The sequence below is a fragment of the Amblyomma mixtum genome, chromosome 8, assembly GCF_055824585.1.
Source record: "Amblyomma mixtum isolate Tamu chromosome 8, ASM5582458v1, whole genome shotgun sequence".
Taxonomy (NCBI): domain Eukaryota; kingdom Metazoa; phylum Arthropoda; class Arachnida; order Ixodida; family Ixodidae; genus Amblyomma; species Amblyomma mixtum.
In genome coordinates this window covers 73,199,289-73,223,235 of record NC_143019.1, presented here as the reverse complement: position 1 = coordinate 73,223,235, position 23,947 = coordinate 73,199,289, and the positions used below count along the sequence as shown (strand labels likewise).

Genomic DNA, 23,947 nt, shown 5'->3' with positions numbered 1-23,947 from the left:
TGGGAGACCCCGTAGCGCGAGTAATAGGTCTCGTACGCAGTGTACTTACGGCCCCGTAAGTACACAGTGTACTTACGGGGCCCCAAAATTGCCGCCTCACGCGCCCGCTACGTTCCCGCGCACTACTGAGAAATGAAACTGTCATTTATCAGCACGTATACATACAGACAGATACCTTTCCGTCACAACGAAACCGACTTGCCAGTCCCCCCTCCTTTACTACATGGTAAGAAAATGTTCGAGAATCCCTCCACCGCCCATCCCCCAGCCAACGAGAGCCTCGTGGGAGCACTGACTCTCCCTAACATAAAGAACTTACCAAACATATTTTATTTAAATCACCTATTCGACAGCGCCTTTGTGACTCACGTTATATATCCTGAGCCCCTATAGCTCAGTATCTTCAAAAACTCAGCTAATCGTGGCTTCTCACTATAGTAAAGTAAGAAATTTGTTTGTGATAGAATGTTTCGGACTCTTCCCAAGGTGCTATCAAAGGCAACCTTTGCGTCCACAGAATTTTTTGCGCCCTTGATAGAGTGATACAGAGGGGTTAATCTGGCGTGCACCATTTGTCCACCAACTTGTTTCAGGTATTTATTTCCAAAGCTACAAACAACCCCTTTCTGGCAGCTATGCTTATTAGGTGAGTAAGTGCTTGCCTGTCTTTTCTGGACATGTTCGCGAGTGCTGATTCATTCTGTTTTCTCACTCTTGGCTTTTGCTTACCTGTACAGCCTTTTCACAAGGCAGATGACAAATGTTGCAATGGGTCATTACTTCCTCTACCCATTCATCTACAGCCTTACCTAAACTTTCTTGATACTATAGTGTATTAAAGAGAAGTCAGCGGATGTACAGTGGAGCCCACTTTAATGGCCACAGATATAACGAACGCTCGCTTATTTCGAGTGGGTGTGGTGCTATCGTGAAAATATGCATAAGGGCAACGGAAATTCGTCGCAGATACAGCGAAGAACTCTGGCCACACCACTCGGTTATAGCGAACGAGGTGGCGTGGTGAACTACCCCGAGGTTGTAGAGGTCGTCCTTCCGCTAAGCACGCAGATGAAATAGCGCCTCTCGACCTTCATTACACCGCCCGGAAAGAACATGTCAACCCAGAAATGGAATTAAAAGGCGGCACTGTTGTGCGCAGCGCTAACCGGAAAGTCCGGCGTCCGGTAACACTGTAAATGCTAATGTAAACACGGTAACGATTAGCTATAATTCTCTATTGAAATAGTAAGTAACCGCCGGATAAACCCGCGTTGATGGCCAAAGAGGGCAATCATTGCCTACGCGTTCGCCGGCTCGGCAAAGCATCCTGAGTAGAAGAAGCGCGGTGCGCGTGAGACAGGGGCATCGTCAAAAGCGAAGCTACTGACCAATCTCGCGGATCAACTAAAAACAGCGATTAGATAATTTTTCAAATCCTTGCTGGCCATCCCGGTCACGTGGTATGCATAGCCTGCCCAGTCGTCTCAGTCTTTGGCGCCGCTGCAATGTGCAGGCATTGTCATATAGCGGACAATGCAACGGATGCATTCTGCGCCACAAGCGCTGCACTACTACGTCGCTGCATCAGCCCAGTAACGATAGAAGAAGCTCGAAAACACAAGTGACCAGATGATTGCAGATTTCTGGCAACGCTTCGTTGATCCATAGCCGACCGGATGTTTCCTCGGATAACTACGTTCCTGCGGACCACAAAATCGCAGAAGCGCCTGCTCTGACGGAGACGTTGAACACCAAGTGCGAGCTCTCCCTACTGCCAGGAATCTCATTTACGTGGCCGACCTGCCACCATTTGCCATGCACACTTCATCCATGATTAGTTATACCCCGTCCCTAAATTTCATAGTTGGCAGCAAGGTCTCGACGAGGATTAAATGACCGCCCTAGATAGCCTGGAAAGAGCCGCGGCAGGCTCTGCTTTGCACAAGTAGGCACGCATAACGCAGCTTTGGAAGAAATAACTGCCACTTTTAGCTGTCTTAGTATTTTTCGCTGTTGTAAGAAGAATCCACTTGCTACGAACATCAGATATAACGAATGGAACCTGCGGGACCGTTAGGTTCGCTATAAGTGGGCTCGACTTAGTTTTCATCGGCCACAAAAACCTTTTTAATTCCGTGCGAACTCTTCGTGTTCGTAGGACGCAGAACCGCCGCGTTCCACGAGGTCACTGTTCAGACACAGTGCACTTTAACGCAGGAAGAATATGCTGCGCAAGTTCAACCTCCTGACTGGTTCCGCTTTCATGGCGTGTGCACCATCTGGAATTTTCACGTGCGAGCGGACGCAGGGAGTTATGGTGACGTGAGGCCTTATGACGAGATCGCTGAATTCGACGCGGTCAAGTAAGGCATGAGGAAGGTTACAGAGGTTCAAAATATTCCATGCAACAACCATAAAAAGAAGCCTACAAGACAGCCGAATAGCCTAAAGCATCTGTAAACAGAGTTTTATGTTGCGCCGCCATTAGTACGAATCCCACTCGGAGTCAGAGGTAAGACTATGCATACTCTTTTAGTTGTTCTTTTTACTGCGTTCGCAGTACAGCCTGCTTTCCCAAAAATAACCGCGCTGCGTGCGTGCAGCCTCCATCTTTGATGCACACTCCGGTGGACGACACATCAGGGCATTCACTGGTAAAAATGCGCCTTCAAAAATTTTCAGCCATCTCACCACCCCCCAATACCCACCTGTACCCGATATAGCCGAGGCAGATTGTTGTGAAGGCTCAGCCTATTCAATCGCCCAAGCGTTCTAAGAAAAAAAAAACACTAACAATCATAAGCCTGTCGCGTCAGACACTAAGAACGGAAAATATGACTGCGAAAAGTAGATATAAGTCGCCAGACAGAGAATTGAAGATCGAGCAATGCAATAACAGCGGATGGAGCCGCGCTCTGGCGGCTGGCAGAAATTTTTTCTTAGAAGCAGAACAATTTCAGCGAATCGGCATAACGAAATCACTTCATCGTAGTTACATTGCATCGCAGTAGCATCTTTTTGGGCGTAATCACTATCGCATGCCAGCGAGCACATGTATTTCCGCATTGCCCTTTTGTGTAATCGGTATTTAATTTTTTTCCTTTTTAGTACATCTCCACCGTAGCCAAGAACCCGCCTTTCGATGCTTATTTCCGTCGCGCGCAAACAAGAATATGCGGATTCTAAAAAAAAAAAGAAGCTGCCCCAATTTATACATCCTTCTTTTGGTAATACTTGTAGTAATATCTCAGGTCAAACGTGTCTAGTAGACATTGGGGCTATATGACAGACTGTGGTGTGGAGGGCTCCAGATTAACGGAGACCAGCTGGGGATTTTCGACACGCAACAGAGCACGCCTGTTTTTGTATTTTTGGAATCAGCAACCGAGCTCCACAGCCATTGAGCCATTTTTTTTCTTTATTGCCCTACAGGCTCATCGTGAGGGGTTTTATTTAGAACTTGCTGTCTAAGACAACGAGCGCCTACAAAAGTAAATGTTGCACTACCCACTGCGGTTCCTCAGTGGTTAGGGCGCTCGGTTACTTATTTGATGTACCTTGGATCGAACACGTTCCCGGCGGCCACGTTTCGATGGAGGCGAAACGCAAAAGGCACCGTATGCTGCGGGATGTCAGTGCAAGTTAAAGGGCAACTGCGCCACCTTTTGAGAATTTCGCGATACTCAAGGATTCAAATCTATACAGGCTGTAGGTAAAGGATACTAAGTTTTTTGCACTACCATTTAAAATAGTGACGTAATCGACGATTGAATTGTGCACTTCTTCTCAAAGCAACAAAGGAGTGCGGGGAAGTTCAGTGTGATGTCCCGGAAGGTATGATTTTAAATTACTGCTGCCGTCAACCACGCCCTGCCGCGCCTCGTTGGACGCTTCCAAACAACGTTCGGCGGGCTTTGGCTTCGGTTTCGTTGGGTGTTTTTCCTTCAAAGCAGGCGTTTATGCGTTGAAAATGTACGGATACGTTCGATGACGTCATCATGCGTCCCCCGCTTAGTGTTGTGCGCTGCGGAGAAGTTTGAAGGCCGTCGCAATTTTAATTGGTGATTACGTCACCGTTACAAATGCTAGGCCAAAAGGACTTCGCATACTTTACCTGGAAGTCTCCTTTCAAATGACGCCATAGATATTAGAATACATGGATCACCGTGTGGTATTCGCCTACTGCCACTAAATAATTTAGAAAATAATTTTTTCTCCCATGCTGTGTCGGTTTCATCAACCGAATGACGGCTTTGACGTGAGTTCAACATTAGGTCACGTGAGGCACGGGAAAACTAATACAAACGCTGATACGTTGTTTTGACTCACTGTAGCACTTATATCAGCCGACTTCAAGACCTATAATTACAACGAACGACGTATCAGCAGCTATATTGCCGTTTATAGCACCTCACGTGACCTAATTTCCACTACACGTCACAGCCATTATTATGTTGGTGAAACAGAAACAGGATCAAGAAGAAATTCAAGCATAAATTATTTATTATGTGTTGGTGAAAACCACGCGGTGCTCTAACGCATCGTTTGAAAGAAGAAAGTACGCAAGAAAAAGTTCCGTGACTATAGTACTTTACTGAGTTAGAGCAGTCCTAACACTTTGATTAAATAATTAGGCAAATATGTAAAAGGGAGGAGTAATAACTCAAGATTTTACATAAACCTGACGTACAAGTGTTTAGAATTGGCGGCAGTACATTACAGAAGCGTCAATTAGGCTTCTTCCCAGGCACCAGACCTCCTGTAAGTCTGCTGTCGCATATACTGGGTATCATTTTCGCACTTCCCAGCGCAGACAGCTACGGGTGGTTAAGTCTATGCGATAGATCATATCATTTTGTCGGAAAACAAGACGTATGCCGGGATGCAAAAAAAGTGGGCCTGAACCGGGTCCCGAACCCGTTCGGAACGGTTCCTTCGAATCGTTCCGGTTCGGGTTCAGTTCCAAGATGGCGAAAAAAATATGGGTTCGGTTCGGTTCCGGTTCCGGGCGAAAATTCGGGTTCGGTTCCGGTTTCGGGTTCGGGTTCAGTTCCGGTTCGACACCCTGGTTGGAGTTGATTGGTAGAGAGGTATAGTGCTTATTTCTCACAGTTAGCACACGACAGGAATAACTAGTGGGCTGAACTGAAATATTCTGGCAACTTCTCTGACGGAAATGCTTAGTTGAGTCCCCGGTGTGCTCATGCACGTTCGAACATAAAATTCTGACAATGCCTGTATCAAGCGTTGCTGTGTTGGCAGGCCGTTTCAGCATCCGCATCATATACGGAGGTGCGGAGTTCGACTTATACCGAGTGTCCATCAGTCGTGTCCATCAGTCTCCAGTAGGTACGGTCTCAATAAAGATAAATGCAAATAGAGGAGCGCGTGGATGCCGCGCTGTTCGCGTTTCTGTATACCGCTCCTGTACAAGGCATTCCCCGTCCTAGTGCTTGGCATCTCTGGGGGAAATGGTTGGAAACTGCGTCCTTGACCATCAGAACGACCAGACCGGACGCTTTAGCCATAGCTTTCATTGGACAATTACATTGCCTTTGATTCCGAGCACAAACACCCACTCTTTCTCTCTCTCTCTCTCTCACACACACACAGCTCCTGCCAACGTATCCCCGCAAACTTCTTAATCTCATCCGCCCACCTAACTTTCTGCCACCCTCTGCTGCTCATGCTTTCTCTTGGAATCCACTCCGTTACCCTTAAGGAGTAGCTGTTATCTTGCGTTCGCATTACATGCCCTGCCCAAACCCACTTCTTCCTCTTGATTTAGGATTTCATTAACCCGCGTTTGTCCCCTCACCCTGTCCGCCCGCTTCAGATCTCAATGTAGCATAGCACCGCCACCGGCGGACATTATGCGTGATCCTTCCCTCGAGCAGTGGGAGGCCGTGCTGGCCAGCTCAGACCCGGTCGTCCAGACCAGGGCCGTGGAGTGGGCCACCCAGGTCGCCGTCAGCCATGGGTTGATGGCCATCTAACACGGAATCGTCCACACATGCTCTCTGACGAAAATAAAGTTTTTCCATCCATCCATCCATCAACGTTACACCTGTCATTTTTCTTTCCATAGCTCGCTGCGTTGTCCTTAACTTGAGCCGAACCCTCTTTGTTAGCCTTGACTAAAATAAACGCCTACATATGCTTAAAGAGTTTGAACGTACAGAATTAGATATACCTGCAAACTATTTAAGCATATGTAGGAGTTTATTTTCCTTTACGCACATCATACTGTTCTCCCTTAGCACCGCGGGCGCATTAGTACAGTTGCAAACTCGAAGAAAGTGTTTTCTCTTTCTCATTTTCTGCCTCATTTTTGACACCTCTCCCCGGATCGACTCTACTAGCGTTTACAAAAGGTCGCCGAGCACAGGGCCACCGAACTGGAGTCTACATTTGAGCGCCATGCCGAAGCACCTTGAAGCATCTAACCGTAGGAAAGTGCTCCGAACAAACTAAATCGCCTTTCAGAGACGTCCAGATAAACCCTGGTGGCTTCCAATCTAATCTTCGAAATGCATGCGACTGTGCATATTGACGAACGATTCTACTGGAACAGTTTTCAGCGAAGGAGCGCCTCGGAATTTTACGCTGCCGTTCCGAACGTTCAAGACGAAGGTCGACTGCAGGAGCGCGGAGCGTTGAGCCAACCGTGTGTCCACAGAATCGCGAACTCCGACCATTAGTGCGCCGTATACACTTATCTCTCTTCGCACCGCATCGTCACCCATCACGACCCTGTTTCTTCTCCTCCCCTTTCCCAGTGCCGAGCAGCAGACCAGACATCAATCGTTCTGGCTGACCTCTTTGCCTTCGCTTATTAAATTTCTCTAGCGACTAGCGCTTTGAATCGCAAGCGCTAGCATCCGGGGAGTTTGGGCGTTGGAGTCACAGCTTCCAGATGCGGCCGCCAGGTGAAATGATGCACGAAAAAAAAAATAGAAATGAGTGTTTCGCGTCTTTATTAAAAAAAAAAATCTTGTAGGTGTCAGTTTTAGCAGCTGAACTGCAGAGTGCAACTAAAATTACAGCTGCAAATTGAGGCTCCACGATACCGGCGCATGAACAAAACGTTGTTTGTCCGGCAGTACGAATGCATAATCATCATCATCAGCCTGACTACGTCCACTACAGGGCAAAGGCCTCTCCCATGACTCTCCAATTAACCCTGTCCTTCGCCAGTTGCGGCCACTGTATCCCCTCAAACGCCACCAATTAACCCTTGGTCCTCAGTACGAATGCATTACCACACAAAGTTCGAAATGTTAGAAGAAACAGGAGCACCTAAACGGGCAGTTTTGAAACGACGGCCATTTGCTCTCTTACCGTCCGCTACCGGCAACTGGTTCATCAGGCCCAGGCCGCAGCGACGGCCGCAAGGACCCTGAACTAAGGGCTCCAACCACCTCTAAAAATTTTTGAACGTTTATTTCTGCGCATAATAAGTTTTATACTACTACTCGAAAGCCGGCGTCGCCGCATACAAGACTGTTGTGCGCGCAGCCGAACATGCGCGGAATAAAAGTAGCACATATATAACCGACCAAAATTCGATGGCGTTGAGTCATGCTAAACAGCGGGGTAAAAGGATACTAGAAGACGCTATGCTGTGGCGATGTATCTTAGCTGTTATGGACGGCATGCTTTTGTCGAGACGCGGCGTTCATTTTGTGTATTGTAAAAAAGAAGCCAAACAGCGTAAGAATAATTATAAGAGCAAATATTACAGAAATATTGTCAGTGATGGCTGAAGCAAAGCCGAAACTCTCGAACTACCATCCATAAAAGAAAAAGGGCAAAAAAATTGTTCCCCAGGACCGCGCCGTTTGGCTTCACACGGGCTCCTCCAAGAACACCTGCTTGTACTTGGTGTTCATCTGCTCGGCTACTTTGTCGATGAACTCGAATGTGTTCAGGTAGTCCTTTCTCTGGACGTTCCCGAATCCCTTGACACAAAGGGCCAAGTCCTTGGTCATGTAGCCGCTCTCGACTAAGTCTAGGGCGGCCGTTTCTAGGGTTGTGGCAAAGATGCCGAGCTTGGGGTTTTCGTCCAGCTTTCCTCGGTGGCGTATGCCCTTGGTCCAGGTGTAGATGGTGGCCATCGAGTTGGTGGAGGTCTCGAGGCCCGCCTTGTGGCGTCGGTAGTGCTTGGTCACGGTGCCGTGGGCGATGTCCGCGACCAGCGTCTTGCTATCGGGGCACCGAAGCACGCTGGTCATGAGGCCCAGCGAGCCGAACCCCTGTGCCACGAAGTCCGACTGAATGTCGCCGTCGTAGTTCTTGCAGGCCCATACGAAGCCGCCTTCCATTCTCAGGGACCTGTACGGCGCAAAGAGAAGATAGATGACAAGCGTCCGTATGGCACGCTTTCGAGCGAAAGCTCTACTCTTCGCGCTACAACTCTCAAGGTCAAGTTCGGTGCTCGTTTGACCTTGAACCGGCGGAGCGGAGGCGTGACAAGTGACTGTTTACTCATAACATTGTAGCGCCCGTACTTCCGCAACACGAGGTACTATTTATCCGAAGTCTGAGCGTCATATTCTGAACACTCTTCTTCACATATCGAAGGAATCGCGGTGTCGTCTGGCACGTGGAACACCTTCGCACTTACCGCCTTGGGCGGTTTAGAGATACAGTGTGGTATCTGCTCGTTTTCACTGTTACCTCTTACTAGTCTGTTTTACAAATGTTAGTGGTGCAGGCTGGGATCAATATTTTTCAATATTTGAGGGCTGCCCCAAACTACCGAATGTTACCTCTGTGCTGTTGATAATTACCAAAATGGAGCCAGTCCAGCTGCCCTTTAAGCAAGTTCTTCACGTATGGCTATGTAGGTGCCTGTATATATCATGACAATGGTACGAACGAGTAAACACTCACTCAACACAACATCACTCATGAGTGGATGATCGGCAGGGAAGGAAAGGTTTGCCACATGGTCGGTTTTATTATTCTGGCTTGTATGTTCCCATTGATTTATACCTCTGTGACCTTGTTACGCGAGCACTTTGAATGCTTTAGACCTTTAATTCCAATATTGGTTGCTCTAGATTATATCGCTTGTAAATTCATTTTTGTCGTTGAAAGATTATGATAAAAAAATTAACTAACGTGGTGGAACAGACTTACCTTGCTACCATGTCGTCTGTTAGACGATGCTGAAAAAATATTCCTTGCTCCTTGAACCTCGGCCTGTACTTCTTGTGGTAGAGGCGCTCGAAGATGTCCTTGAAGCGGCCGTCGTACTTCTTGAGGATGGTTTCCTTGGTGCTCAGGTAAAGGGGCAGGTTGCGCCGCTGCGCGAACTGGAAGCAGCAGTAGGCGAACTCTGTGATGGACTTGTCCGTGTTGCACATTGCCGCGGCTACCCCTGGCGTGTCCTGGAACTCGTACACCTGCAGGTGATACGGCGAACCGATGGTGGGCGTGAAGGAGACCTCCAAGGTGCCGGGACCCGGAACCACGAAGTCCCTGAAATATGCAAAGTTTGTTTTAGTATTTCTAAATTATTGAGGGGAATTTGTCCCAGTTGAGGCATAGCTTTAGAAGTAAACAGACATAATTCCAGGAAGGAATGAGAGACATAGGACACCTCCTGAATATCTGCCTGCTGCTGCCCTGAGGTTCAATTTGCAACTTCAGCAATGTATCAGGCAAACCCAAGAACCATAGAAAAGGGCCTCCGTGCTCCGCGCAGTGTTGAAAGATAAGCTGCGAGCAGCTTATTAGGTGTCCTTTTCGTGCAGAAATGTCTGACGCCTATTGACTCAGTGCGATGGAGAATTATACGCTACCTAGTTTTCACCACACCTAATACCCAGTGCGAATAGATAGTGGCCTCTCCAAGTCTCAAAGAACTTTAGCACATTCGAAAAATACATCGAATGATACGCAAATGAAACGTATGCCAGCTGATGTTTTAGTCGGAAGCATACCATGTACGTTTACGTTAGAGGGCCTTTTCCATACAGTACCGTCAAGTGCCCACACTGAGTGACAGCCTCACCGCACCCTTCCTTCCTTCGTAATGTAATCTAACCTTAAATGACCGCCCCTCCATTGATGGACTGGATGTTTCTCCGAAATGAAGAAGCCACTGAGACAAAAATGGTACGTTTCTGGCCAATCACTTTGGGTTAGCTTATAAGACGCTGAACACGCTAGACGTGCCTTGGGCAGTACTTCTGTCAGGTTTGTTCTAGGCCTGTAGCCCTGTTAGCTTCAACGCAGCATACAAATGTGGCATGTGTGCTCTCTGGCCCACGTAACAAAGCTGCTCATGTCAGCCATTGTTTTTGTGCTTGTGTAGACTTATAAAACTCTCTTCCGCTACATCGGAGTGTGTCTTACCTTAAAAACCAAGAAGATGCATTACCTGGTTGCGACCTTTCAGTATCATCCATGCAATACCGCTAATTTATAATTTAAGAACTTAGGAAGGCAATTCTCAGTTTGGTATGTGTGTTTCACACTTTACCTCCAGAAAGACTGAACACCACATGACTTTTTTACATGCCACTTTAATTAACAGCGACTATCTGTTCCGGTCAGGACCAATAATCAGTTATTTCATGACTTCTTATGTGACCCACGGCAGAGCCTGATCACGTGGGCTTGGAAATTTGTGATCCGAGAAGGTTCTCTGCTCGAGCCTGAAGCACGCGCCGACAAGTTATAACCTCACGTCTAGCGTCCTGGATTGTTCACAGGTTTTATGCTGGGCAGCCTAACAGAGGGAAGACTGAGACGATCTTAATTTTTTTTTTCCTATCGGATACGACGAGAAACTGAACGCTGTAGGCGTCGAAGCCGCTTGCCAACCGGTACAGACATTCATATTAATAACCTTCCACTCAATGTTTGCGTCTAAAGCTCGGTGGGTGGCATGCATCTACGCCCAGAAAGCAAAGTATATCCTTGCTCGGTCATCGAAATTTCTCGGCTCTGCTCATTTAAAGGGACCCTACAGTGACAGCTCCATTCAATAATTTATCTAAGTAACTATTGATCCTCTGGCATTTTCTGGCTGCTAATATTTGTTCGGTAGCAAACGCGGATATATCGCCGGAAAAAATCGATTCAAAAGTATTCCCATCAGTAAGTTCACACGCATAACGTCCCTACTGAGAAGAACGGGTTGCAATCGCTTTGAAGTGGATGGCTGTGTAACCTAGCCTTTGTGAACCGCACGAAAAATCGGGTTCGACGTACGCATTCTACTTGAAAACTTGTCCGATGGTGGTGACACCTGTATTTCGTTTATTTTGTCATTTCCAGCTTATAAAAGCTCCCGTTTACGGTGAAATCAGTCTCTTTGTGATTACAAAGCGGTGCCCTATCAACTGAGTAGAGCAGAACAGTGGGCCAGTTGGTGTAGGGAGATATTCAAGAAAACTTTTCGCAGAAAAACACTACACGGAGGGAGAAACACGAATGCACATACGAGCGCAAATACCACACGAGTTTTGAAAAGCCACTGCGTCAGAAACTTCTATGCATTCACGGACGGCAAAGAAAAGTTCCTCTTGCGGCACCGAATAAAACAACTCCTCAATGTCCACCGAAAATCCGTAGTTAGATCTGCCAGCGCCCTCTCGAAGTGCTTCTACCAGAGTACCGGAACTGTCAATCTTTAAAGGGTCATCAATCACAAGCTTGGTCAGGTGACTCTGAAGAAATTTGCCTGCCAGCAGTCTCTCCGTGATGAAGGCCCTGAAGGGGTTCTGTGGTTTGTGTGTTTGTGTGTTTTCACTGTGAAGAACACATTCAACGTATTTGACTTGCATTAATTCACAGATTTCATTAGCTTGTCCAGGCCCAGGTTCTTTGCGCTCGTGTGTGTGTACGTGTTTCTCCCTCCGTCCTGTGTTATTCTGCTCAAAGTTTTCTTGAATAGGTCCTATTAACGCCGGCCAATTTGTAAATGCCCTTAAAGGTTCCGCCTGACAGGAATATTTCAGAAGGGGAATTCTGGAGAAGGCACTTGCCTGCCAATGTGCTGGTCTCCGAAAGCGTGGCGGGCGACCACAATGGGCTTGCGCCACTGTTTGACGAGTGGCGGCACATTGGCGCAGATGATGGGCTCACGGAACAAGGCGCCACCTAGGGAGTTGCGGATGACCGAGTTTGGCGACTGCCACATGTGCTTCAGCTGGTACATCTCGAGCACGTCCCGCTCCGCCGTGATGGTGGCGCACTTGACGCCGCAGTTGAAGCGCTTGAGCGCGTCACGAGCCTGCAGAGTCACCATGTTGTCCGTCTCGTTGCGGTTGGCGATAGACAGGTCGAACACCTGCGGGAAAGCGAAAATTGGCGCGATGGTTAGCTGCCTTCAAGTGGGCATCCAATTTGCAAGTCCTTTAATACAGATCTCTAAGATAAGGCAAGCGTTGTTACACTCGCGGAGGTGACGGCCGGAAAAAGTCTATGTCTGGCAGGTTTTATGACGGTATGGAAGAGACTTGTGGACGGACGAGAGAGGGAATAACGAACTCTTCATTTAGTTTCATGGGCAACGGTCTTAGCATATGCCGCACAGGCTGCAAGCGTGAAACGAAAAAGAAGACATGATTTGCTAACGTGATCATTGCTTAACTAGGTCATCATGCGCGTGCGACCTGTACATATGTTATGTGTATACATTCATGGTCCAGTGTATCTCTCCTCCTGCCCTTTATACTATCCCCTCACCTCTTTTATTTCACTTCTACACACTGCCTGCTATCCTTCATTTCCGCTGCCCCAGCTCAGGTGCTTCCCGTAGTGATAGCAGATGTCGGGGGTAGAAAAAATCTTTTCCTTCCATTTATTATATGTTTTATTTAACCACTTACTACTTCTACAACGTGATCGTGAGGCAAACGCACAGTGCTTGTAAGTGGTAGTCAGCAGCGAGTTTCCATGTGCAGTGTACAGCTGGAAGAGAGAACTATGTGACGCTTATCAAGAGGGAGGGGGGGGGGGGGGGTGAGGAGTATGGATCAGATCCGGAGATATGGAGGAAGAAGAGAAACTCAAGAAGGACCCTCACGCGACAATTGTGAAGCCTTTTCATGAAAAATAAACGAGGGAGATTCGGCCTCCACCTGAGAGCCTGCAGCGCGTTTTATTTGCAAGGGTCGGAACCGGCTATGGCGGGCCCGCAGATAGCAGGAATAATGATAACGGCTTCAAGCGGGTTAGGCATGCGGAGGCCGGCCGGATGACGCAACGCTCCCTTGCGAGTTTCACTCTGTTCTTAAAATTACCAAAGCGTTTTGCATATCTCGATGTAATGATCCACGAATGTGGCGCCTCGGATGACACTCCGGTTGGGAGTGCACAGAGTGTCATGCAGAGAGCAAGGAAGACGTTTCGGCAACACGACTGACGAGCCGGACGCTCGTCCTACTTGCTTTACAGATGCCAGTGCTGCTTCCACAAGCCTATGCATCCCTGCGTCTACATGAAAAAGATCTATGCTCGCCGTACCTTGAGGTCGATGTCCACGTAAGGCAGGATGAGCTTGTCGCGCACCAAGTCCCAGATGACGCGCGACATGTCGTCTCCTGGCATCTCTACGATGGGACCACACTTGAGGCGCTCCATGGGCCTGGCGTCGCAGCTTTCCGGTCGTTTCTCGATGCCACGGAAAAGAGATGGCGACCGTTGGCAACGGTGCGCTCGAGATGATAACGGCTCGCGGTTGGGTGCACGAGAAAGGGCGCAGCCTCCGCCACCGTGTGAAAGCTTTTCCTTCTCTTCTGATTTCTTTTATAAACGCGCGGATAGTAGCGCAGAAACGTCTTTCTGGAGAAGTGAAGTAGCAGCCTTACTGGCTCATTCAGTGCAAGCTGTCATGCGAATGTACTGGAAAGGTATGAGCCGCCAGCAGCACCGCATCTATCGGCTTGATGCTGGTTAGCGACTTCACCTACCATCAAATGCGAGGTCAAGGAACTCTGTTCCATCGGTTGCGGCTTGGTGTCGCGTGCACTAAAAGCTACCTGCACAGGATCGGAGCTGAAGCTAGCCGGAATTGCTTGAACTGCAACAATCCAGAGACAAGTCATCATATTATCTGCGAGTGCCGTCACTATAATGACGCGAGGAGGGCCTTGGAAAATTCAGATAGTTGGACAGTCGCCCCGTCTCTGAGGAAAGTACTATAGGCGCCAGGGTGAAACTTACAGAGCTTGTGTGCGATGAAGGCTGCTTTCAGGTTTTAATGCGAAAACCTTTAATGCCTCATCGTTGTCGACCGAAGGTTGTCAGCAGAAGCTTGTCAACAGAGGTGTGGTGGTCCGCGTTTCGATGGAGGCGAAACGGAAGAGGCGCCCGTGTGCTGTGAGATGTCAGTGCACGTTAAAGAACCCCGGGTGGTCGAAATTATTCCGGAGACCTCCACTACGGCACCTCTTTCTTCTTTCACTCCTACCTTCCTCCCTTCCCTTACGGCGCGGTTCGGGTGTCCGCCGAGATATGTGAGACAGATACTGCGCCATTTTCTTTCCTCAAAAACGAATTTACCCATGGATTTGATTGGAAAACGTTTATTGTCAGCACTGAGCCCTAGTGGGCATTATACTAGGTGGCTTCGAGCCCATGGCTCTTGGCGACCTTGTGAGCCCACTCAGTGGCCCGGACTTGTGTCAACGGGTCTGAGCTGGCCAGTATAGCCTCCCACCGCTCTAGAGAAGGGACTGGTAGTAGGTCCGCCGGTGGCGGCGCCTTTTTAGAGCTCCATAAAATGTGGTCATATCCGGCTATCTCGCCGCATTGTTTGCAAGTAGCGTTGTATTGTGTTGGATACATGTGTGCTAGTCTCGACGGGCTAAAGAAGGCTCGCGTCTGGAGCCGACGCCACGTTACCTCCTGGCTTTTGTCGAGCTTTTTGTCTGGTGGCGGATAGATCCTCCTTTCCAGTTTAAACTGATTGGTGTATTCGTGAAATGATATGAATGCATCTCTCGTGAAATTTGGAGACTCAACCCGGCTCACTGCTCGGCTGACATAACCTCGAGCTATACTGTGAGCCAACTCGTTTCCCCTGTTCCCCGAGTGTGCCGGCACCCATATTAGTTCCACCTCTCTTTGGTCCCAGTCCTTATGTCTTAATATTCGTTCTGCCTCCTGGGAGATCATACCCCGCGCAAAATTGTTGATAGCCACCTTGGAGTCGCTAATTATGGTGACTGCTTTGGTGCTGGCCATCGCCATGGCGATAGCCGCCTCCTCCGCTGTCCCTGAGTTTTTTGTTTTGACCGAACCGGCCGTTAATGTTTCACCCGAGTCGTTCACGGCCACGACCACAAAGGAGTCGCCTCCTTCGTATTCCGCCGCGTCTACATAGGTTGTGTATTCCGAGCCTTCGAGCTTGGCTTCAAGGGCCTTTGCTCTGGCTCTCCTCCTGCCTTCGTGAAAAGCAGGGTGCATGTTTTTTGGAAGTGGTTTAACAGTGAGTAATTTTCTAACTTTGGTCTGTAATTTTGCCTGCGAGTTTCTTTCCGGAATTCTATCATGTAATCCTAGGTTGCTCAGGATCTTTCTCCCCGGGGGTGAGGTCGCAAGCCTCCTTAATTGCGCAAATATATGTGCCTCGCATAGTTCCGTGGTGGTGTTGTAGATCCCCAGTTTAAGAAGTCTTTCCGTAGGAGTGCAGTGGGGCAGCCCCAATGCTGCGTTATATGCCTGCCTTATGATCCCATCTATTTTGTTCTGTTCCGCCAGCCCTAGCTTGAGGTAGGGAACGGCGTAAACTATTCTGCTTATCACGAAAGCCTGAACCATTCGGCAGAGATCTTTCTCTTTGACTCCCCGTCTTTTGTTAGCTATTCGCCTTATGAGCCTGGTTGTCATGTTAATTGTGGACTTACGCCTGTTTATTGTCTCTGTGTTCTTTCTATTGTCCTGTATTTATTTATTTATTATTTATTTAGAACATACTGCAGGCCTACAGTGGGCCCAAGCAGGAGGGGCGAATACATAATATATGCAAAAAAGAACAGGTTTAGCAAAATTGAAAAATGCTAAATACAAGTTGTAACAAGTTGTATTATAAGTCCTAGGGCCCTGATTTTGTCAACTCTGGCTACCGGAGTCTCATTTACCAGTACGTGAATGTCTCCTGCGTTGGTATCGCGTTTGCTAGCCCCCCGGATCACCAGAAGTTCGGATTTGCTTGGCGAGCATTTTAATCCTGCCCATTCCGCGTAATCCTGGACAATATCGATCGCGTGTTGGAGATTTTGTTCTATTTCCCCATCGTTTCCTGTATGCGACCATATTGTTATGTCATCCGCATATAGCGTATGGTTTATACCTTCGACAGTCTTCAATAGCGGCGGTAGGTTCTTCAAGGCCAGGTTGAATAAGAAAGGAGAGAGCACTGAGCCCTGCGGAGTTCCCTTGTCTCCCAGCTTAATAGTTTCTGACTGGATGTCTCATAGATTTATTTCTGCGGTTCTGCCGGTTAGAAAGTCCCTTACGTAATCGTAGGTCCGCTTTCCAGGGGCAATCTCCGCCAGATTAGTTAGTATGACCTCGTGTTTGACGTTATCGAAGGCTTTATGTAGGTCTAGGCCCAGTATAGTTTTGGCGCCCCCTTTGTTGGGCGGGTCTATGATGTCTGCTTTGAGCTGGAGCATGACGTCCTGCGTGGACAACTTGCTCCTGAAGCCTAGCATCGTTTCAGGAAATACCTCCCTTTCCTCTGCGTATTCCTGGAGTCTGTTTAATATGACATGTTCCATCAGCTTCCCCAGGCAGGACGTTAGCGATCGACGGGGTGCTAACACCCCGTCGATCATGATATATAAAAAAGAATGTCAGTTTTTAGATATGGCATAGTATCTGCGGAATCACCTGTTCTTGTTTTGCCATATTAGAGTCTCTTCGCACGTGCCTTCAACTGTGTTTCCCCCCTATCTGTCTTTACCCCCCCCCCCCCCCCCCCCCCTTGTGGTTGATATATGTGCGGCGGTTTATGAAGACAGTAAAGTGTTGCAAGTTAGCGCCTGTCCTGTCGTTTTTTCTCCTTCTTTGTGTCGTCTTGTTGCGCTTTTATTCTTGCCAACTACTGAACAGGGTTGAACCTAACCGAGAATCATGTGTGAAGCCTCGGAGTAGTTCGGGTAAGCTCGGATTTGTTCGGAGGAGCGTAGCGCAAGCTGCAGCCAATGGGAGGAAGCTCGGGTAATATCGGAATACCGTCGCACCAGCCGTAGCCAATGGGAGGAGGGCGTCGTGCCAGCTGCCGCCGAGTGGAGAGAGGGTGTGAAGATAAAGAGCAAGAAACGCGGTTGCGTGCACATGCAGAAAAAAGAGGCGAAGGATGTGCACAAGATTTCGCACGTCTACTCGGTTTAACTACGTCAAAACCCTACCACTTTTTATGCGTAGCATATTGCAATCACTCAGTTGAGCCCTTGGGCGCGGCCGGGCAGCCACCAAACCACGTGACGTCACGTCACGTGATAACGTGACGTCACCAAATGACTTAAAAAAAACAAAAAGAAAAAAAAGGAACGGCTGAGCATGGTGGCGGTTGCCACCGCCCCGTTTCAAAGGGGGCGCTCCTATCCATCCATCCATCCATCCATCGATTCGTCACGGAGGAAAAGCTGCTGAGAAAATGGAGTGCCGCCAAGCAATACCTCGCGCAAAAAAAACCGCGCAATATGCAACGCATTCTTGGCTTAACCAAGCTAAGCCTGGGCATCTTTTTTCTCTCTCCCCTTTATTTGCGTGTTGTAAACCAATATTATGTGTGAACACGCATTTATACTCTCGCTGTTGCTTTGTGTAGATCAATTCAGGACATGCAAAGGATGCAAACTTTATGTCGAAGTTTGTGAACATGTTATTCAGGCTGTATATTGACTGGCCCACTGGGCTGCCAACAAGTTTTTTTCTACCTCTTCTGGTTTGGTTTATGGGGTTTAACGTCCCAAAGCGGCCCAGACTATGAGGGACGCCGTAGTGAAGGGCTCCGGCAATTTCAGCCACCTGGGGTTCTTTAATGGGCACTGACATCACGAAGTGCAAGGGCCTCTAGAATTTCGCCTCCATCGAAATTCGACCACCACGCCAGGAATCGAACCCGCGTCTTTCGTGTCAGCAGCCGAGCGCCAAAGCCACCGAGCCACCGCGGCGGCTGCGTGCCAAAATGTGAGTGGTAAGTTTGATTGCTTTTTTACGTCGAGAAACCATAACCTGGTAGGCTTGTTTTACTTTGCAATAGCACAATTTGAAGGTGGAAGCCTTTAATGCCTCATCGTTGTAAGCAGCAGTTGTCGACAGAAATTTCACGCTTTTCAATTGGTCGAAATGGTCGTGAGGTCACAGAGCGCGAATTTCAAACGGGGCGAATTGAACTTTGGCTAGTAACCATGCAACCAATTAAAGGGATCGTATAGGGATGCTCCAAGTGAGTGTGACTAAGTTTAGTTAATTAACCAGTTAGCCTAATTAACCTTTCTAGCCAGACCAGACAAATAAATAACACCGTGTAGGAAATTGGTCGAGTTGGCAAATCGAACCAGGGTCTCCGGAGTGCGAGACGAGCACGCTAACCACTCCGCCATGCCAGCTCGATGGTTTGGAATGAACAAAGGTGCGTCTAGTGAATACGGTTTTTTTCGTATAGATCTGCCATTTCTGGAAACTATACAGGGTCCAGTAACAAAACCGTGCCGGAAGCTGAGAACTCGGGTCCAGGATGAATTTCTCTTGAATTACGAACTTTCAGTGGGAGCTATACAGCCTTCCTTTTAAAGCCACATAGCTGCGCTTTCGTGGGTGGTTGTAATTACTATCGTATTACGCATCTACTCCGCCTTGCTCGGATTTTCCTGAGCAGTGGACTACACCGTTACCGCTCTGAGATGTTGATCAATTCGCTCTCGCCCTACCGCCTGAACACCTGGCAGTCCCCCCGACTTACCCGGACAGGTGGTGCTCCCGGGATCGAACCCCAGACCAGGAGGAATTTTTCCTCAACTACAACGTTTCTGTGCAAGCTATACAGATTTCCTGTGTAGTCATATGTTTGCGCTTGGGTGGAAGCCAACGAGTAACTATTCCCTTATTACTATGCATATTCTACGGCCGCGCATATCAGGCTTCAATGCGCCAAAGTAGTCGAAAATCTACGCGTAGTGATCAGGCTGTGGTCACAACATGATTTTTCCTCTAGCAGAAATACCGGGCGCTCTTGTAGGCTTCAATGCGCCAAAGTAGTCGAAAATCTACGCGTAGTGATCAGGCTGTGGTCACAACATGATTTTCCCTCTAGCAGAAATACCGGGCGCTCATGCAGCAGGGCCCGATGGCATCTGTCTTTAGTGCATGCTAAATCTGCACTATGAAAAGGCAGTTGAGGATACAAAAAAAAAAACAGTGAACCCACTTGTCTTTGAGCAATCGTTTATTAAACGCTTCTTTGCGGGATGTGAGGGTGGCACGCAATAGTTTATAGTCACAGGGCCCAGGATCTCCGCATGGCCGCTTTGTCGCCTCATTATGATGACGTTGCAAGGCCTGTGAACTGCCAGAGACAGAAAGAGACAGAAAAGGCATTTTAATATAACTTCTCTACATTTTTTTTTTTGCATACGTTCTTGAAAAGACGAGTTGGCAGAACTCAAAAAAGAGATAGAAAGTGTGAAAAAACAAGTCAGCGCTTTAACAATTCAAAATCAAGAGCTTAAGCGAGCAACTACTAATGCAATAACGCTGGTAACTCAGTCGACTCCTCAAAACCAAACACAGCACGTAATACCTAGCTCCCAGCCTGCCTTAGGCGAGATGTACCAACAAATTATCCAAGAACTGAGATCCTTCAAGGAGGAGTTTCAAGCCTTTCCAGTTTACGTGAACGCCCAATTCCAAGAAATTCGACAGCAGATTGCAAACAACAGACGATACACGGAGACGGCAATTTCTTCACTTCGGAAGGAACATGCGCATAAAGACATAAATCCAAATTCGCTCGTACAATGCACGTGGACGAGCCATCCGATACGGATTCAACATGTCAGCCAAACCTAGAGTAAAGATCTGGCAGTGGAACTGCCGGGGATAGAGGAGAAAGCAGGCTGCTATTAATCTCCTTCTATCTCATGAATCTGACCCACCGGCAGCTATTCTAATTCAAGAACCCACCTAATGCCTATTAAACTCCAAGACTACGTGACTTATCAGCACGACCAGTTAACTGTCACATTAGTGCACAAATTATACACTGCCATATTGCACGACTCTTTCGAGCCAGATATTGCGCACTGCTATATTACCGTTCTTCCTCTCCAAAGACGAGCGACACGCACGCACGTATTGAATGTCAACAGCCCTCCTAAAGACAGGCACGCAAGATTGGGTTCCCTCATAAAGAAATTTCTGAGCTTAGCGGGCCATGCCCCCTGCGTGATTAGGGGCGACTTCAACGCACCGCACCCTTCTTGGGGCTACCCGGCGGCGACACCAACTTACCCATGGTATGGGCATGCCAATTTAATCCCTTAGTTGACCCCATTCCAAATTCCTCAAAGGAGCAGTGGGAGGCTAATCTGCTCAGCGATGATCCTGACCGTCAGCACTGGCTGGTAGGGAGGGTCAGCGCAGCAGCAGTAACCAGTGGACTACCGGACTAGGTGGCCCACCCACATGTTCGACGAATATTCAGCAAATAAAGATGATTTCAATCAATAAATCAATTAATAATGTACTGCCCAGGTGAGACGATTAGCGGCACTTTTCCCAAGCCACTAAAACATGACTCAATCATTACATGCCTTTCCCCCTCTCCTCTTTACCAATAACAACAACAAGCAAAGCCAAGCCCAGAGTGACAGTCCATTATATCAATGTATTGTGATAGCAGATAGATAACTTTCCAAGGGTTCAACACCCCCTAGATTTTTGTGCCAGCCCCATCACTTGCTTCGCTATGCGACACCTTCGCATGCCCCTATTCTTTTACGGGTCAAAATGTGGCGCCCTTAATTGGGAGAGCGGTGACTCCACAAGTCACTGCGCGAGTTCCTGCAGTACCTTCTATAAGGCGTTAGCTGCTGCCATGACGAGTGAATGTTCCTTTATGAAGCGCCACGTAGCGGGAAAATGGTGAACAAAACTCAGCCCATTTCCCGAAGTGTTTCGCTAGTGACGGGTACCTCTTCCTTTGAGCCGTATTCAAGGATCAGACATGATGGCTGGCGATTAGGAGGGCATTAAAAAAAAGATGCCCAGGCTTAGCTTGGTTAAGCCAAGAATGCGTTCATATTGCGCGGTCTTTTAGCGCGAGGTATTGCTTGGCGGCACTCGATTTTCTCAGCAGCTTTTCCTCCGTGACGTATGGATGGATGGATGGATGGATGGATGGATGGATGGATAGGAGCGCCCCCTTCGAAACGGGGCGGTGGCAACCGCCACCATGCTCAGGCGTCTTTTTTTCCCTTTTTTGTTCTTTTTTCTTTTTTAAGTGGTTTGGTGACGTCACGTCACGTGGTTTGGTGGCTGCCCGGTCGCGCCCAAGGGCTGAACTGAGTGATTGCAATATGCTACGCATAAAAGGTATGGTTGGACACAAGTAATGAAGCCAGGAGTAAATGCCCCTAAAAGGAGGTCCTCCGACCATCGGCGTCGACCGATTCGCATGACGTCGCGGCTAACCCCTTTCACGGAAGTACTTGCCAGTAAACTTCTTTTCGCAATTCAGCAGAGCCTAGACAGGAGAGGGAAGGATACAGGCCTTTGTCCACTGGCCGTGGGGAGTGGGCTCCTCAGCCCTTGCGACCCTGCACCGTCTCTCTAACTTTCCCTCTTTCATCTCTCCCCATCCCTAGCCCGAACAACTAACACGCTACCCCCAACGGCACGAGAACAAAGGCCCGTCTCCCCTTCTTTCCTCAGGTCGGTGCCATCGGCTGGAGGGCCTTTTCTGAGGTCCATTCGGAGCTGTCTTCTTGAGTTGGGTCCAACCATAGCAGAAGAGGACTTATATGGTCCGAACCGGATTCTCTGGCTGGCATTAAAATCGTGGAGGTGTTGTCGAGGCAAACGGGATTCACGTCTGCATCGTTGTACGTTGTAACCGAGAATCCCCCCATATCCCTGCAGAATCAACTATAGTCGGCTACAACTCAAGAACGAAACGGCTTTTTCCCGAGAAAGGACCCCCTTCGAGCCAATAGCGTCGGCGGATTCTCATGAACCTGCTAGCGTGAGAATGCAAGGAGCAGGGCGACAATGCACGGAGGGGACTATCCCCGACCACAGAAGGATGGGACTATCCCTCACTGTGGCGCTAGCCGGCTGATGAGAATCGGCTGACGCCATTGGCTGTTAAGGGGGTTGCTTTGACGTCGAAAAGCCGCTTCATTCTTGAGTTGTATCCAACTATATCATCATGGAGGAAGGAAACCTCAAGAGAGGCTCTCGCTGTTCGAGATTTTTTTTTTATTCAAATACCCTAAAGGCCCTTTACAGGCATTACATAGGGGGTTAAAGAAAAACAATAAAGCAATCGTATTACATAACACAGTGAAAAATATCACAAAGCATAAACAAACATGAGCTCAGATAAATAGGGAAGACAACAGGATAAATAAAGTATTTTAAAACACGCACACACGTGGACCACATTGTTCAAGGCAATCTAAAAAAGAATACACTTCTGATAATATTTCATTAAGGGCCAGCAAAGAGTAAGCTCTTCAGTTTGTTAAGAAATGCGTCGTAATTGTTCTCGAGAACAATTTCTGCAGGTAGTTTATTCCAGTGATAGATGGCAAGGAACAATGGCGAATGACGCATAAGTTCAGTGTGAGCTATCTGGGGTTGCACTTTGAAGCAGTGGTCTAATCGGGGAAAAATGCGATGTGCTGGTTTGATATGAGAATCTGTGAATGGCGAGTGATTGTGATAGATCTTGTGAAAGTGACATAGCAGGCTGACAAGTCTTCGCTTTCCAAGAGATGATTTAATATCTGTGATGCTGGAGTAGCGCGCGTATTTCCTTGTGATAAACCTAGCAGCCTTATTTTGAAGTGATTCCAGTTGATCGGCAAGATAAGTTTGATGTGGGTTCCAGATGAAAGCGGCATATTCTAGTTGTGATCTGACTAAAGTTGTGTATGCTAAAAGTTTGGTCGCCTGATTTGCAAAGCACAAGCTACGCCTAATGAAACCCAGGGTTTTGTATGCTTTAGTGGTTATATATTCAATGTGTTTGTGCCATGTTAAATCAGAAGAAATGTAGGCACCTAGGTATTTGATTGCAGGAACTTTTTCAATGGCCATGTTACCGACAGAATAAAAGATGGGTTCAGTGACTCTTGCCGTCGTAAATGTTACAAGTTTCGTTTTCGAAACGTTTACTTCCATATGCCATTGTTCGCACCACTTAGCTATTTCATCAAGATCTGATTGCAAAGCATTAGTGTCATGAGGGTCAGTAATCTTTCTGTAAATAACACAGTCGTCCGCAAATAGCCTAATTGTAGAAGTGAGGTTGCTGCTTATGTCGTTGATGTAAATAAGGAAGAGGATCGGCCCGAGCACCGAGCCTTGGGGCACACCGGACTTTACATGGGTTAGTGTGGAGCAAAATTCATTTGCAGACACGAACTGCTGTCTGTTAGATAAAAAGTTAACAACCCAGTTCAAGACATTGCTGTTTATGTTAAGATTTTTAAGTTTAAATATAAGACGATTATGAGCAACTTTGTCGAACGCTTTTGCAAAATCAATGAATACGGCATCAATCCTCATTAAATGATGTACAGCGTCGTGCAGGTCGGCCACGACCTCAAATAACTGTGACTTGCAGGAACGGCCACGCAAGAATCCATGTTGGTTGACAAAAAAAAGTTCTGCTGACTGAGGTAGTTCATTATTGCTGATGATATGATGTGTTCCAGAATTTTGCATGGTATGCTTGTTAATGAGATGG

The 23,947-nt window shown here is 47.9% G+C and overlaps 2 protein-coding genes across 2 annotated transcripts in view; both read right to left on the bottom strand.

Annotated features, from left to right (window-relative positions):
* Positions 1–7,847: 7,847 nt before the first annotated feature.
* LOC149332999 (isocitrate dehydrogenase [NADP] cytoplasmic-like) lies at positions 7,848–13,605 on the bottom strand. Its single transcript, XM_089555950.1, has 4 exons — positions 13,486–13,605; positions 12,003–12,307; positions 9,145–9,486; positions 7,848–8,334 (listed from the first exon to the last, which is right to left on the bottom strand). Exons 1-4 carry the CDS (start codon positions 13,600–13,602, stop codon positions 7,848–7,850), a joined length of 1,251 nt encoding a protein of 416 aa, XP_089412076.1. The 5' UTR covers positions 13,603–13,605.
* Positions 13,606–19,402: 5,797 nt separating this feature from the next.
* The window catches only part of LOC149332997 (uncharacterized), a 33,651-nt gene continuing 29,106 nt past the window's right edge, over positions 19,403–23,947 (bottom strand). The window contains exon 7 of the mRNA XM_089558529.1: positions 19,403–19,540. Within this exon, the coding sequence (XP_089414655.1) occupies positions 19,514–19,540 (27 nt within the window). The 3' untranslated portion in view covers positions 19,403–19,513. The remainder of the gene's footprint in view (positions 19,541–23,947) is intronic.

Bases quoted from the DNA above. Each gene is read 5' to 3' on its own strand.
- LOC149332999 (XM_089555950.1), bottom strand. From the start codon at position 13,602: ATGGAGCGCCTCAAGTGTGGTCCCATCGTAGAGATGCCAGGAGACGAC. The intron at 12,308-13,485 runs GTACGGCGAGCA...GCTTTCCCGCAG, and splicing joins ACGTGGACATCGACCTCAAG to GTGTTCGACCTGTCTATCGC. The intron at 8,335-9,144 runs GTAAGTCTGTTC...TGCGCCGTACAG, and splicing joins ACAGACGACATGGTAGCAAG to GTCCCTGAGAATGGAAGGCG.